Here is a 15,832-nt window from a genome sequence, read left to right on the forward strand (position 1 = left end):
AAATTCTAACACATTGAAAAGCTTAGACTTTTTTTCTCGTGAGTTAAAAATGCGCATGCCAGAAGCAGAAAATTAACATGCAAGATGCTTGCAAATTAAAAGTCACAAATAAGTTTCTTAAACTAGTTTTTAAAATACCCTCTAACCCATTTAAAAGACTCCTTTTGGTGATGAATCAAAAGCTTTCTTGGGTTTTCCTCAGAGGTAGAAGTGTAAAGTTGGGACCAACTTGCAGATTGAAAAGTTTATCATGACTTCAGTGTGCTCCATTAATGTCTGATCTACTTCCCTCAAGCTGAGGTTTCTGAATCTATAAACACCATGGGGATATTATAAACCAGATAGTCAGCCAGGTGGTGCTAGTGAATGTCTTGTATCCCAGCACTTGGGAGGCAGAGGCAGGCGGATCTCTATGAGTTCAGGGCGAGCCTGGTCTACAAGAGCCAGCAGGACAGACTCCAAAGCTACAGAGAAATCCTGTCTCAAAATAAAAACAAAAACAAACAAACAATGTCTCCAAGAGCCTTACCTGCCTAGCACACCTGCCTACATGGCTTAAGTCTTCGCCAGCTACACAAAACAGAAGCAAATAGAGTCAAACTCATCCTGGTTAATGGAAATTTGAATAGGTGTTTTTATTTTAAAGTATTATTCTCCTTTAGTGCTAACAGTAATTGTACATAAGTCAAGAGACATTCTACACACTCTCGGCCCATATTTACATATTTAAATCAGTACATTATTATTTTTATATAGAAACAAAGAACTACATGGCTAAATAATTTCACTGTGGTTGGATAATATGAGATCTGAATTTGAGCCCCAAGTCCCTTCTAGCTCTATGGAAAATCAAAATGTTCTGCAATTCTAGATATAAATGTTAATTCATAGACAAAAATAGCCACCACAGCTATTCACTGGCACTTATATTATAAGCACTAACAATGCTATTTACATCATCTGATTATTATATTAACCCAAATTTCAGCACTTGACCATGGTGACAGCTAAAGGTGCCTTCTACCATGAACCCCACCTGGAAGCAAAGATGGTCTTTACACTATATTTACTCTTTCTGCACCAACTAAAATATGAAAAAAAATAAGATTATGGGTACATAATAGAAAATCTAACACTTTTGTGCCATATATATAGAGAGAGATTAGATGATGATAGATAGATAGATAGATAGATAGATAGATAGATAGATAGATAGATGATAGACAGACAAACAGACAGACAGATAGAGAGAGAGCTTTAACTTACATCTTAACTCTTTTTTTGCCAAAAATGAGGAGAAAACTCAAGTATGAAATAATTTGCTTAGATTTAATCTAACCAGCAGTTCTATTTAAATATTCTTCTCTGGGAAAATTTGTCTTTTTACCTACTAAATATAAAACAACTGTCTTTATATTTAGAAAATATAATTGAAGTTATAATTTAAAAGTGATAATGGGCTATCTGTTTCGGTTTGTTGGCAGTGACTATTATTTCAGTTGGCTCACGTGGGTGACTGACGAACGAATATGTTTGCAGTGGCTAAAGAGAGTGCAGAATGTCTCTGTCCTGTCTATATGTGACTTCAGGGAAGATTGGCACTCATGGGACTGTCCAAAGGTAAAGTGTGTTAAAATCACTGGCAACTATTTCCAAAGATGAAGACACAGCAGGAACTTCTTGTTTATGAGCCACAGTTTGTATTGTGGAACACGACTTGGCACGCTCAGCTGCTTATTGTTCTTTAGAACAACATGCCACGTCTTCACAGCAACTCCAGCATCCTGAGTACATAGCACAGCAGCTGCTTTTATTAAATATTTGAATATAGAAAAATACTAAATGAGACCATGTGACATTAGGATGGTGATTCTCTCATTGAGATGGTCAGATCAGCAGTAGACAGAAGCAAAACAAAGAAGATAAAGCATAAAAGAAATTATTAAAGAATATTAGAGAAATAGCTGTTTCACACACAAAAAAAGAAGAAATGAAAATTAGGCATGTTCTATCCTGTCAAAAATTGAAAAAAAAATTACAAAAGGGATTCAAATTTTTGCCTATTTTTTAAATCAAAGGTGGGTGCCTGTTAATGGGACATGATCACTATGCACCCTATGCCACTGCCAAGTTATCTTTGGAGAGCGCCCCCTACTGACTAATGCAAAGATGGGGAACTTGAAAGTAAAATACAAATTTGCTGTTGAGTTTCAATTAACTACTCAAATTCAAACATTATCTGCTGAACTTAATGAGTCAAAATCATTAAAATATACCTGTCTTTAAGTACTCATTTTAAAGACTAAGACATTAAATTCTTTCTTTAAATAAGAAATATTGAATACATTTCTAGGGAGTTCTAATTATGAAGAAATATTTTATTAAACCAAACATGAGTAAACTTATTTTATGAAGTTAAAGTCAAGATCAATAAAAGTAAGTCATTAAATTCTATCTAGGAATTAAAACATTTTATTTTATACGGAGAATATTTTATTCTGTTTGGAAATGTATCAGGGCTATATTAGTCAACATTACTTAAGCTAAAATTATTTTTAAGTCATTACCTTGTCAGAAAGCCTTGACTGAGCTTAAGAAAATTTGCTAGACACGGAGTTTATCTCATTTATGTCTTTATAAACAAAGCAAAAGGAAAATTTTAAGTAGTATCATTGGCAAAACCTGATCTTAATTAAACTAGTTAATTGGAACACACTGATCTGATTGACTGACTCTGGTTGTATATATGATCAACACTCCCTGAATCTAAGCATTATGAACTCTGCTTTAATGTTATTAACTTGGAAACTATAAACACAGTCCAATAAAAATGGATTCATTTGGAATCTAAAATTATAATTTATCAAAATATGATACAATTTTAATTTAAATCAACAGAACATATGAAAACCAAAAAAAAATGTCCCCACAATGAGGAACAAAGTTTCCTGAAAAATAGCCTTTATATTTAGAAGAGTAATTGCATTTGGAATATCTTGACTAAATTAACTCATAATTTTCCAACAGCCACACTAATGACAAATGTATTTATGTTTTGAAAATCGGTAATATTTGTGGGTAGTCATTCTATATTTTATTGATGTTGCCAGACATGAAAAAGGCAGAGAAGCTAGAAGTAGTTATTTATGCTATAATAATATTGGTGAAATTAATTAAGAAATTCATAGCTTGCTGGGCAGTGATGGTACACACCTTTAATCCTAACATTTGGGAAGCAAAGGCAGTCAAATCTCTGATGCCTGCTTGGTCTACAGAGGGAGTTCCAGGACAGCCAGGGCTATACAAGGAAACCCTGCATCAAAAGGGAAAGAAAGAAAGAAAGAAAGAAAGAAAGAAAGAAAGAAAGAAAGAAAGAAAGAAAGAAAGAAAGAAAGAAAGAAGAAAGGAGGGAGGGAGAAAGGGAGAAAGGGAGAGGAAGGAAGAAATGGAGGGAAGGAAGGAAAATAAATTTATAGTTTAACGAACAATCATCTTATATTTTAGTCTTGTCTCTCTAAAAATAGACTAAAATAATTTTTATCTACATGACTAATAATACTCAAAACCTTTTTCTTTTCCATCCTTGTTTTACTTTTTCTCTGTGAGGCACTAGCTACCAGCATAGGAGATAATCAAAATCTTCTCTTAGGACCGTTTTTGTCTTCATGCGTTGTTGGAAGAGTATGCATTCTCAAGGTCTTCCTTTTATTTTGACTCTCTTTCTCTCTCTCTCTCTCTCTCTCTCTCTTTCTCTGTTCGTGTGTGTGTGCGTGTGTGTGTGTGTGGTGAGGGCAGGAGCACACACATGTGTGTTCAGACATGAGTGTAGAAGCCAGAGAACAACCTCAGGTGCCATCCTCGGGAATGTTGATCATCTCCTTCATACAGAGTCTCTCATTACCGAGTTCAGCATTAAACCCATATGCATGTGAATATCCAGCAGGTCCCAGGGAACAGTACTGGGATTACAGGTGCATATCAATATACCTGCTTGGCATTTAAAATTAATTCTAGGGCTGGAACTCAGGTCATCATGCTTCCAAGGCAAGCACCTCCCCCAAGAAGCCATTCTCACAGCCCCTGTTCTTTTCTTTCCTAGATAAATCTCATTCACCTATAACTTTGTTTCTTTCTGCAATCATAATAAATTAGAATTCTACCTTCTCTTTCTTCCCTTCAAACACTTCCATATACCCTTCCCCACTTTCCTTCAAATGTATGCCCTGTTCTTTTCTAAATTATTGTTGCATGCACATATGTACATACATATATATTCCTCAGTAGGACCTGGTCAGCCTGTATAATGTACCTTGTTTGTATGTTTTCAAGGTTATTTGTCACTGGACAATCAATCGGTGTCCACTTTTCCAGCTCCCAGCTTTTCTGAGTTTCCTATATTTTGTGTGTGTGTGCATGCGTGTGTATGCATGTGCGTGTTCGTGTGTGTGTGTGCATGCGTGTGTGTGCATGTGTGTGTTCATGTGTGTGTGTGTATGTGTGTGTGCATGCACGCAGGGGTAAGGCCTCATAGGCTTTTCCCCAACTGCTTTGACATGTCCATTGCTGTCATCCCGTTGAGCTCAAGTTTGGGCAGTCAGGCTGACCACTTACATAAAAACTTCATTCTCTACATAATACATCTCCAAGGCTGGCCAACAGCACTGCTGTAGGAAGAAATTCCAATGATGAAGTGGCTTAATACTTTATACAAATACTTTATACTTAATATGAATTTATGGTTTGTTTATATAACCAAGAGCAAGGCCAAGAAAATGAGTTGTGGTATGGAGTGGATCCTCTGCTCCATCACATAGTCCAGAAGCCCAGCTGATGGCAATCCTGTTATCTTAATGTGTGACTCAAAGTCATTAACATTCATCTGGAGCAAGGAGAAAAGGATGGGGGGTCTGCATGTCTGCATGGGATGTTTATATGGGAAGGGCTGCAAACAGCCTGTTTCCCTTTTCTGTTCACACGCCGTTTCTAGTCCTTAACACATAACTACACCCCACTAGAAGGGAAGCTGGGAAATGTGGCTCAGCTACAGAAAAACACTCCTCCCCCGAAGCATAACCAATTATCCTGCTGGTTCTTTCACAACTGCCTGCTTAACTCCCTGCAGGTAATCTTTATTCATAGCTTAAACATAGACCTTTCCAGGACTATTTGCCAATAACTCTCAAAAATGATTTCTGATGATCTGAACATTCAGCATCTCCTGTACTCTATCCCCAGGACTGTACCCTTGATCTGGGTCTTTATCGTATTTCTTAAACATTCACATTTTAGGTGGCACCTTGGCCTCATTCCACCATACCCACTACCAAATCCACATCGTCTCTCTTGTTTACAATTTTATTTTCCATATTTGGCAAGTGATATACTTCAAAGAATTTAGCCACAGACATGCAGAATTCCTTGATGGCTTACAGGTTTCTTTGAGTTCTTGCTAATGTCTGTGTCTTCCTTGCTTCCAAATTTACTGTGGCCACTTTCCTGTCCATCACTACAGTTACTACAGTATCTATACATATTAATTCCACTCAGAATGTTTTTTATTTGTCTAGAAAAAAGACAAATATTTATTTAAGAAGTGATACTTCTGCACTTTGCTAAAACCTAAAAGTACAAATGTTTAGGTTTCTAGTTACCCCGGAAGAGAAAAAAGAATACAACCTTGACTTTACTATGGTATTCCTTTTTCTCTCTAACAAACCATGTGCTTGGCTTGTGCTGAACATCCAGACATGTGCAATAATTCCAATACCTGCCTCATGGAAGAGTTAAGGGAGAAAAATTCCAAGATTAGGTTCAGCGCTAATTTGTCCATACACGTTCAGCAGTGCTATTCTGTAATCTTTAATAAACTCTCCTGAACTGGAGGCTGAGCAGTTGGACACGCTACACACTGACCGGGCGTCTTGACCATTCAAAGTGTCCATATTATGCTTTTGAAAAAACTGTTCTTATGATTAATATCATCTCTTGCTTTTGTCTTTTAGACCCGGGAGCATATAGAAGAAAGCAGAACAGGATGGGCTGGTGGAGTATGAGCTTCTATATTTTCCTTTATTTTAATGGTATCCAACTCACTGAACTGAGTTTTACAGCATGTATGTGTCCTACCTTGTATGTCACGGTTAGGCATCAAACAGGAAAGTGTGTTTTATTATAATTTATAATTTATTATAATTTACTTGTGCCTGGAAGCTTTTGATGGAGTTATTCAGTGATATATGAGGTCCACTTAGTGTAAAAATAATCAAGTTTCAAGGGAGAATAAGTGAATGTTGGCTGGATGCTGCCACATGCCACAGTGGTTGCATCTGGCAAGCATTCACATTGGGTTAACTGCTCTGCTGAGATCAGATGTAGTGTACAAGAAGAGAACCATGCATATTAATTTTTACCTTTGGAAATTTATTTAGTAGTGAAACTTCTCAATTTCAGAAGAGGAACTGCCAAAAAATTTTCGTAGTGTTAACTTTGGGGAATAATTTCCCATCCTCTGAAGGTACCTGCTTTATTGAATAGATTTCCTTGACCTATAATCAAACTAGTAGCAATGAAATTAACCTGAGAAAACGTAGGTATGTTACATGATTAACACAGTCATTAAGGTAATTTGTGTGTGTGTGTGTGTGTGTGTGTGTGTGTACGAGTGTGTGTGTATGTGAGTGTGTAGTACTTGTGACCAACAAAAGCCATATATACTAAGCAAGTGTTCTACCATACATTACATTCCTTGTTAATGAATATTTATTGGGTCTCTAGAGAAATTTCAAAGGGTAGTCATACTAGTAATATACAATACATGGTTAGTTATAAAAAGTGGTTTGTTTAGAATCCATCCCAGAGATTTAAACTGCAAAAGTCACAAGAAGTTAACTAGAAATATTTTTTTCCTGTGAATATACAGCATAAAAGAACCTAAATTTTTGTTCTTTACATTTAGAAAATAAGCTCTGAAATCATAATGACAAAACTACCACCAGCTAATCAAACCATGCTCCACATATCTTAGGCCCATTGCTAAAACCTCTTGATGAAAACCAAAGCATGAATTTTGTGCTTGTTCTCTGGAAACCTGTACTTTGAAGTAATTGTTAACTCGGTTAAAGCATCATCTTTTCCCATTTAGGGAGGGTGGCATCAGAGCACTGTGACGAGTAAACTTGCTTTCTAGGTGGGACATTTTAAATGGCTTTGCACTTCACACGGAGATAAGCAATTTATCAGAAAATCTAAGCGTGGCAAAGAAACCAGAGCAGGACCTTGTAAAAGCCGAGGTCAGGGCAGATGAACGTCTTATCTAGGGTCCAGGTGTGACTTGCCGCAAGAAGCACTTAACTCAGACTGCATTATGGCCCTAGCCCTGCCAGCACGATAGCGGAAATATTTCACACTCTCTTTACATCCCCTAAGTTACCTGCTCATCGGAAGCAACTGTCCTCCATGTGCGCAATGAGAGGGAGGAGATAACAGACTTAGCCTAGCAGAAAGATTCTTCCTGTTTGCCTGGTTCTAATATCCTAAAGCAAAACAGTCTGGCCTGTTAATTTTTTATTTTCACTACAAATGAAAGCTTTATTCAGAAATGCAATCTTTCTAAAAGTCCCTTAGGTAGCTCACTAGGTATGAGGGGATAACTTTTCACTATGTTACATTAAAATGTCCTGTGACTTGGGTTCCATTTTAGTGACTAAGACAATGCGGCTTCAATTGTCTCTCACTGTGCAGGGCACAAGGGAGTCGTTGTAGAGAGGATCCTTGTAATTAATTCTGCCATACATAGTCGAGGGCGAAACTTTCTGAAATGAAAGAACAACTTTTTTCAAATCCTATACTAGTGCAGTGCATGCACTAAATTGCCAATTAATTTTCTAGTCCTTAACCTCTTGATTCATTTAATGTAATTTGTCTCAAGATGCAAAATCCTACAATGTAGGTCCTACGATGAAGGATGCTTATGAATATATAAACAGAAAACAGTCTCACGTTACTCAATTTTCCGTTCTGTTACAAAACTATTTAAAGACAAATCAGACATTTACATTTAGCAGAATAAACGTGAGCCAAGACTTATTCATTGATCAGGTAGCCTCAAGGATACAGGACCCTTTCGTATGTCTCTCCATGTTGCCTGTGTCCTAACCCACATTAGGACTGTGGTCCTTGGATCTAGGGCTAACACTAATCAAGTAGGATCACATCTTCAATTTTTTTTTATCATAATTATATCTATAAAGTTTCCATCCAGGTGGAAATGAATTTAGAGAAACATTATTCACCTAGTAGAGATATAAGAGATACATTACATTTTAATGACACATGATCACAATATAAGAGAAATAATTTTATCAAAAGATTGCATCCAAATGTGATCATTCAATTAGCCATAGCGATTCTTCCTACTATCCCTTTCTTCAGAAATTGATCTCAGAAAAAAATTATAGAAAGGAACAAATGTTTATAGCTAGAAGATACTGCTATGTGCTTTGGAGTTTATTGTTTTCCTTGGGTGTAAAGTAGCTGAAAACTTTTGCCTACTGTTCCACGGACTTAAACCAGATAAAGAGACTATGTTTCAAGGTATTCTTACATGCTATAGATGAGCTCTGCTCTCATGAGATTTTTCTCAGAAAATTATTATCCTTTCAGAGGAGGACAACCTGTAAAAATAGGCATAAATGCAGGACAAATAAAATTTTTACAAAGGTAGACACATGACACTCTTGATAGAGCAAATCAAAATTTTACAAGGGCAGAAATATGACACTATCGATGGAAATTTGGTATGAGACATTTGCAGAATTTTAGTTGTCTGTTCTTAGGATATTGAGTTGCCATTAGTTCTGTCCCAAGACATGTGAATGTTTCGTAGTTCCAATGCAATTAGATGGCTCCCAGCAGGGTATGCTGAGCTCTTCAAACTCAGATCACAAGGTTATTCTGTCTCCTGAGCAGGAGCTAAAGTCATTCTACTCTCTACTTGTGCTTCGTGATTTCTCTCAAGTGCGCTGGGCCTGCCCTACTACTAAAATCTTTGGCTGTTAGACCACGATATCAGACTCTTTCAAATGTCTTCATTAAATTGTTGACATTAGGAGCTTAGCATCAGACAGATCAAAAATTAAATGTACTGTAAGTTTTAGTGAGAATTATACTTTGTTCAAATGCCTCATTTTAAAGTCTGGTTTGATTAAGTACCAATGTTCGTTTGTTATTCTTTTAACTCAATTCCAAATCACATCACCTTAGAACAGGAATGTGTTACATTAGACGGTGTAATGCTAGGGGTTCTGGGGGGAGGGCACGCACAGCGGCAAACAAGCACCAGTTGGCACATGCAAGTGCCTATTAGATCACTGGAAAAGCTGTCATCTGAAAACTTGGAATTTCAGATATGAGTGACAGGTGATAGGAGAGGCCAGGCACTAGGATCCTTAGTCATATACGGCTTTTAAAAAAAAAATCTGTGGTTTTAGTTTGTCCTTTGGAATATAACCTCTGTTCATTTCTTTCAGTTCTTTGTTTCAACACCAGCTTTTAGCCACGATGCCATTTCGTACTACAAAATATTTAGCGACAAGGATGGTTACAAACATATTCACTATATCAAAGACACTGTGGTACGTTCCTTCCAAGATTTATCTCCTCAAAGATCATTCATTTGAGGTTGCTCAAGTAACGCTCAGCTTCACACAACATAATGTTTGTCTTTTTATAGGAAAATGCTATTCAAATTACAAGTGGCAAGTGGGAGGCCATATATATATTCAGAGTGACACAGGATTCACTGTAAGTATTTCACACAGGCACTATGCACCATTCAGATTTTAATTGGCACCAAACAATGGATGTACAAATGATGGACTGTCCTGTCTACTCAGCTAACCAAAAGAGCATTCTGTTGCTCTCTGGGTACAGTCAAACAGCTATGATTCCAATAAAAGTGCGCATTCTTTAATAACTAGTCAGCAAGATTTCCTTTGGGGGAGAATTCTATTAGGTACTTTTATGGAAAGTATAAAAATCCTCAGATAACAATTGGTTCTAAAGGTTAGTTTTATTCTGCAACTCTTAAAGCAATGAACAGGCTTCAAAACTCCATAGAAGTTAGACCACAGATATGGAGACTCTTTTCTAGTGATTTGGTGTTATCTGGGTTTCATGATACCTATAACAGATATCAGGTATTGAAGGATTACTGCCTGCCAGAGACTGGGAGGTCAGGATGAGTGCCCCAGGTGATGAGAAATCAGATCCTCAGAGCAGGTAATTGACTTGGCTAAAGGCCATTTAATTAGTGGAAGGTGAGACTTCAGAACTAAGGTTCATGAATTCAAGGCTGTTGCGGTTAACCTCAGTAGGGAATTCTTTAGGTTCTTTCCTTTTTGTTCATCCACACACTGTCTTATAAAACTATCTTGGAATAGTCATCTGTGATGCATTTAACTAATCAGAAGTCCCTGCTTTTTTGCTCCGTCAATGTTAATGCTGTGTATATTAGGAATGTTCCCCCAGTACTCATAATCTGGCTGCCATTAAATGGAACTTGGGGAGCAAAGGAAGAGAATTATTAGTCTGCTCTTACCATATAGAAAGGGTTAGGAACTTACAGCCATTCTATGAAATTATTTGAACGGAGTCAAAGGAATTTGGTCCTTACACAAAACAGCCATAAAAGGGACTAGAGTCAGAAAAATGATGAGATAAAAATGAATGGGAGATAGATTTCACACAAAATAGGTTTGGTAAATGGGAAATAAAAAACCCTGAAGGCTTGAAGATCCTGCACCGGTTATAATGATGGCCGGGGTGACCGAGGCTTGAGCTGCTCTGACGTCAATGAACTGTGGACTAGAAAGACAAAGACATGCCTCCTTTTTTGTGTGTCCTCGACATGAGGCCCAACACAGTGAGGGATCAGTTCATCTTTCTTAAGTGAATGACAGGAAAGGGTAGATATTTAGGGAAGATGGGGTGGAATAATTATTATTGTCTGTGAGGGAGAGGAGAGAGGCAACTAGGAAAGCAGGCTGGGCTGCAGTGTTGGAGGGGAAGGCAATACTGGCAACTTTGACAGCCTGGGAAAGCGAGGACCACAAGTACCACGGGGAGGGGAGTGGGCAGGTAATTCACACACTGTTTGAAAGGGTGTGGGACAGGCAGGTGACAGTGAAGGCCAGAGGGTGGTGACATTAGTACAGACATAAATAAACCGGACTGATGCAGGTTTTGAATACAAATTTTATACGAGAAATGCGTTGTGTTTTGTTGTCTCTTTCTTCTTTAAGAATTTTTTTTTTAAATGACACTGAGGATGCCTGAACTGCTAAGCTCTCCTGAGACTAAAAACAAACCTTGTTTATTCTAAACTTTTCACACTCTATTATGCTTTTCTTGAGGGAAAAAAAAAAAAGACAGCTACCTTAAGATATTCCAATAAATTCACAGAGGAATGGAAGTCATGTCACCAAACTGGATTTTCCACTTCATAGCTATATTAAGACAGAACTGAGCCTGCACCTGGGTGGTTAGGTAGCAAGTTTGCTCTCCTGTGGTTTCTTCTGCAGCTTGGTGAACAAACATGGCCTGTGATATGTGCATGCCATCCAGCTCAGGCGAGTTTCCTGGCATGCCAGTGTAGAATAGAATCAAAATGTGTTCTCAGTCATGTACAAAGTAAATAATTTAGTTCTGAGAAACCAGTAAACATTCATAATGGAAAAGGAAAAGTATAATATTAGTCTAAATAAGTCATTTTTCATGGCTCGTACCTAATGAATCAGAATAAGATATTTTGGTCATAAAAAGTGTACTCAGCTCATTCTTACCTTTCTCTGATGATCTGTAAACTACAGTAAATGCCCCAAACTCAAATTATAGCAGTGATTCCTATACATAAGTATTAATTAACAGTTTCATTAAATGAATGGGATTTTTGCCAAAGTTACTAATATTAGTGGCAACACTTTTGTCACTTAATAATCAATGCTTACTATTTCCTATATTCATTTCAGGTTTTATTCTAGCAATGAATTTGAAGGTTACCCTGGAAGAAGAAACATCTACAGGTAATTTAGGTCAATCCAAAATAGTATTGATACGTAAATACAGAGACGCATAGATATTTGAGTGAAAACGAATCATAACCCTAAGTAGATAAAGAATGCTTCTTGAAGTGTGAAATGTAATAAAATTCACTTGTAAGTTAAGGTAAATAATTGAGAAAAATGACATACATGATATTAATATAAGCCATATGCTTCTAAAATAGGAACCAACTTAAAATGTTTTCTTTTGAAAAGAACAATATAAGAAATTCTAACGATGATGTAAATACTAAATATTTTTGCATGGTAGCACATATTTCAAAAACTTGGAGCTAATTCAGGACTTTTATTTACTAATGTGTATCTATTGAGCACTTGCTATGTGTCACACTCTTTTTACTCTTGCCATGTGGTCACCACTCTGGCTCACTTTGCTATCGCCAGCTCCATCCCTACATCAGTCAACCCAATTGTACTGCTGATGGGTGGAAGAGTAACTAAAAGCCTCCTTTCTGCATGTAAAAATAGAAACAGTGGTTAGCATTGCCGGTGCTCTTCTATAAACCAGCTATCTTCTTAACCGATTTGCACCTGTAATTGCATTGAATTTTAGTAACTTTTAGGAAGTAGAAAATATTGTTGAAGTTAAGATTTGAACATGCGTGTGCTGTCCTCTGAGCCCTTACTGTTAACTCTCTTCCTTCTATTTCCAAGATCACACAAAAATTCAAGCATGGAATCTGTAAGAGGAAAAACAAAAGACAAAAAAAAACTTGTTATTCATAGTCCTCTTTCACACCTGGATACACATTTACCTTTCAGTTGGAATCCTCCTTCTCTGGAAACAACCATGTCTTAGACTCCCACTGCCATGCTCAAGGCAATCTCAGAGAGAAGGAAGAGAAAGACTTGGGAGGTGGCAGAGCTCACCCTGGCAGCCAGAATGGCCTCTGACACAGCCTGACCCTTGGCAGAACACCATCGAGTATCCCCAAGAAGGGATTCTGATGACGTGTTTGATGAGAAGTTCAGAAATCTATTGTTTACTGAAACTAATGACTCCATTCCAGAACCACAGTGTGGGGACATGGAGGAAGGAATGTGGCAGCTTGACCTGTGAGGGATGGAAGGGCAATGTCTTCAGATGGAGCTCCCAAAATCCCGAATGTCCCATTGAAAGGATGAAAGGTTCAGAAGGCAAATAGAATGTGGCTTCTTATTTCCACATTACTAAAGTCCCCTTTCAGACATAGGAAAGAATAAAGACCCCTTCTTGGTAATGCTCCCAGGTTCCTTTGGATGTTTTGATGTGGAGTAAAGAGAGGAGGTGTGTGGGGGGGGAGATCTCCAACTACTTCATAAGCAATTAATGGCTATGAGAAACCACTACCCCACTCCCATCACGAGTGTTCTACAGCCCTCCCACTTCGGGAAAACCACAGAGGGTTTCTCCCTCGAATCCTGTGCCTCTTCAGGCAAAAATGGATCAAAAATCAAGCTACATCAAAACACTGTGATTCCCCTCTACTTTAAATGATATTGGCAACAGAAAAATAGAGTGGGTTTGATGTCAATATGTAAATTAGTCACTTTACATGGAGTAGTACATTTTGATAAATACAATCTCAAAATTTTCAGCTTAGCTTTATTTTCATTTCCTTCTAGAATTAGCATTGGAAACTCTCCTCCGAGCAAGAAGTGTGTTACTTGCCATCTAAGGAAAGAAAGGTGCCAATATTACACAGCAAGTTTCAGCTACGACGCCAAGTACTATGCACTTGTCTGCTACGGTAGGTGATGGACCTAACATAAACATCGCCATGCCCACTGCCATTGTCATCATCCTTGTCACGCCATCTGATTGCGTGAAGCTTTTTATCTTTTGAGAACCTGTTATATACATGGATCTTATCGAATGCCTAAGGCTTGAGGAATGAACAGTATTGGAAGGTATTATCCTTGCTTGCTTGTGCTTGAGGAAACTGAATAACCAGCTAAGGTGTGTAGCTCTGTTGGGCAATCGTCAGGGCTGAAGCAAGAGTTGGCTGCCTCTCATCTTCTCGCTCTTAGACGCCACGTTCCACATCATTATGATGTCACATGCAGACACCATCTACCAGATAGGTACAGAAGGAGAAATGTCAAAACAGAAGTGTTTTTTGTTGTTGTTGTTGTTGTTTTTTCTGATAAAGTGGTTGTTCTGCTTGGGCCTCATTTGTGGGAAAAGTATTAAAGAACAATGACCCAGAAACCTGAGATCAGCACAGTGAAAACACATTATCCTTCCAATGCTAGTATCAAATGAGGACAGAAAAATAAATCTCTGTCATTCTTTCCTTCCTCTCAAATGTTGGAAGGCAGTTGAGTAATTCATTCAAATATTAACAAATGAACCACTGTAGCACAACACAGAAAGCATTTTCTAGCTGTTTATACCACGGTTATATTTTACAAATCATTTGCTGTCTAGATAAGTTGATTTTATTCACATGTTATCTTGAATAAATAACAAGAAATACAAGTTAAGATAACACTATAACCCAATGGAATCGATGACTACTGAGGGTTTAGTAGAATCTCTAATTCTATAATTGCTGAATTGTCACGCTAGCTAACCCTAGTTTAGGGAAGTGGGTAGCACACTTGGCAGGAAATTCAACAAAGTGCACGCCTTCCTCCTCCTATTCCTGATACCAATTACTCCTGTGCAGGTAGGTGACTTAGAGAACCATGGAACCTTTTATCAATTAAGATCTCTACTCAGCTGCAGAGGCCTCCTGTGGGTTTCCTGTATAATGAACAAGAATTAATGATATGCCATGTCCCTTAATTCAACAACCTGGCTCTAGAACCCGAGCCACGGCTCATTTGACTATGTAGACATGAATAACCATTTTAACCCGAATGCTCCCTTCAAGATGTCACAAGATGTCAGTTTGAAATAACACTTCCATAAAATGTTTGGTCAGTGGCATCTTTGAAATGTCAAGAGATTGTTGTTCATGGCCATATGTGCTGATTGTGATGATGGCATTTAAAGGTAAACATTAAATGTCCCTCTCAAGTTATATGCAACATTTCCCAACCCAAACGCTTTATTTATGTAACATGTATCAAAAGCTTACATGTCAGGCACACAGCATCCTTGAACTAAGGATGCTGGAGCATCTGTTTATCTCTCTCTCCTGGAAGGCTGGGTGGGCTCATCTTTTGAGTCATGCTACTCATAACTGGGAGACGAGTGTCTAATACATTATACATAGGCATCATGGAGCAGCAAAAGAATGACTGTCTTTTGCAAACTCTACCAAGATAGTTGTTTTTTCTTTTTTCTTTTCTTTTCTTTTTTTTTTTTTTTTTTTTTTTTTTTTTTTTTTTTTTTTTTTTTTTGCTATGCTATTTGCTGATAAAGGCAAGAGTGTCGCATTAACATCCATGCATTTATAGCGGTATGCACTCTGTATTTGAATAACGTGATCCAGCTCTTGGGGAAAGCATGCTAACACATTTTGTATCGCTTCTCTCTAGTATCTACTTGAACCTAAATGTTCACTGAAGTATAGATAAGGAACCAAAGACTAAACCCTCATCAAAAGTTGGTGGAAGAGTCCTTTCTAGAACTTGAATCGCCTGACTTTTCTACCACTCACTCTTCCTCGGCAGTATGGTAATTTCCCATTTAGCAAAAAATATACTGTGTGGGAAGCATCACATCGTCTGGTGTTTTTGAAGCTCCAGTAAAATGAGTCACTGCACCATCATAGGAAAAACCT

The 15,832-nt window shown here is 37.6% G+C and overlaps 1 protein-coding gene across 1 annotated transcript in view; it reads left to right on the forward strand.

The window, feature by feature from the left end:
• Positions 1–15,832, forward strand: part of Fap (fibroblast activation protein alpha) — a 69,450-nt gene that overhangs the window by 27,480 nt on the left and 26,138 nt on the right. Inside the window, exons 11-16 of the mRNA XM_057755748.1 lie at positions 1,485–1,620; positions 6,003–6,047; positions 9,528–9,632; positions 9,731–9,801; positions 12,027–12,080; positions 13,725–13,849. Coding sequence (XP_057611731.1) covers positions 1,485–1,620; positions 6,003–6,047; positions 9,528–9,632; positions 9,731–9,801; positions 12,027–12,080; positions 13,725–13,849 — 536 coding nt within the window. The remainder of the gene's footprint in view (positions 1–1,484; positions 1,621–6,002; positions 6,048–9,527; positions 9,633–9,730; positions 9,802–12,026; positions 12,081–13,724; positions 13,850–15,832) is intronic.

Source organism: Chionomys nivalis, chromosome 22, assembly GCF_950005125.1.
Source record: "Chionomys nivalis chromosome 22, mChiNiv1.1, whole genome shotgun sequence".
NCBI classification, from domain to species: Eukaryota; Metazoa; Chordata; class Mammalia; order Rodentia; family Cricetidae; genus Chionomys; species Chionomys nivalis.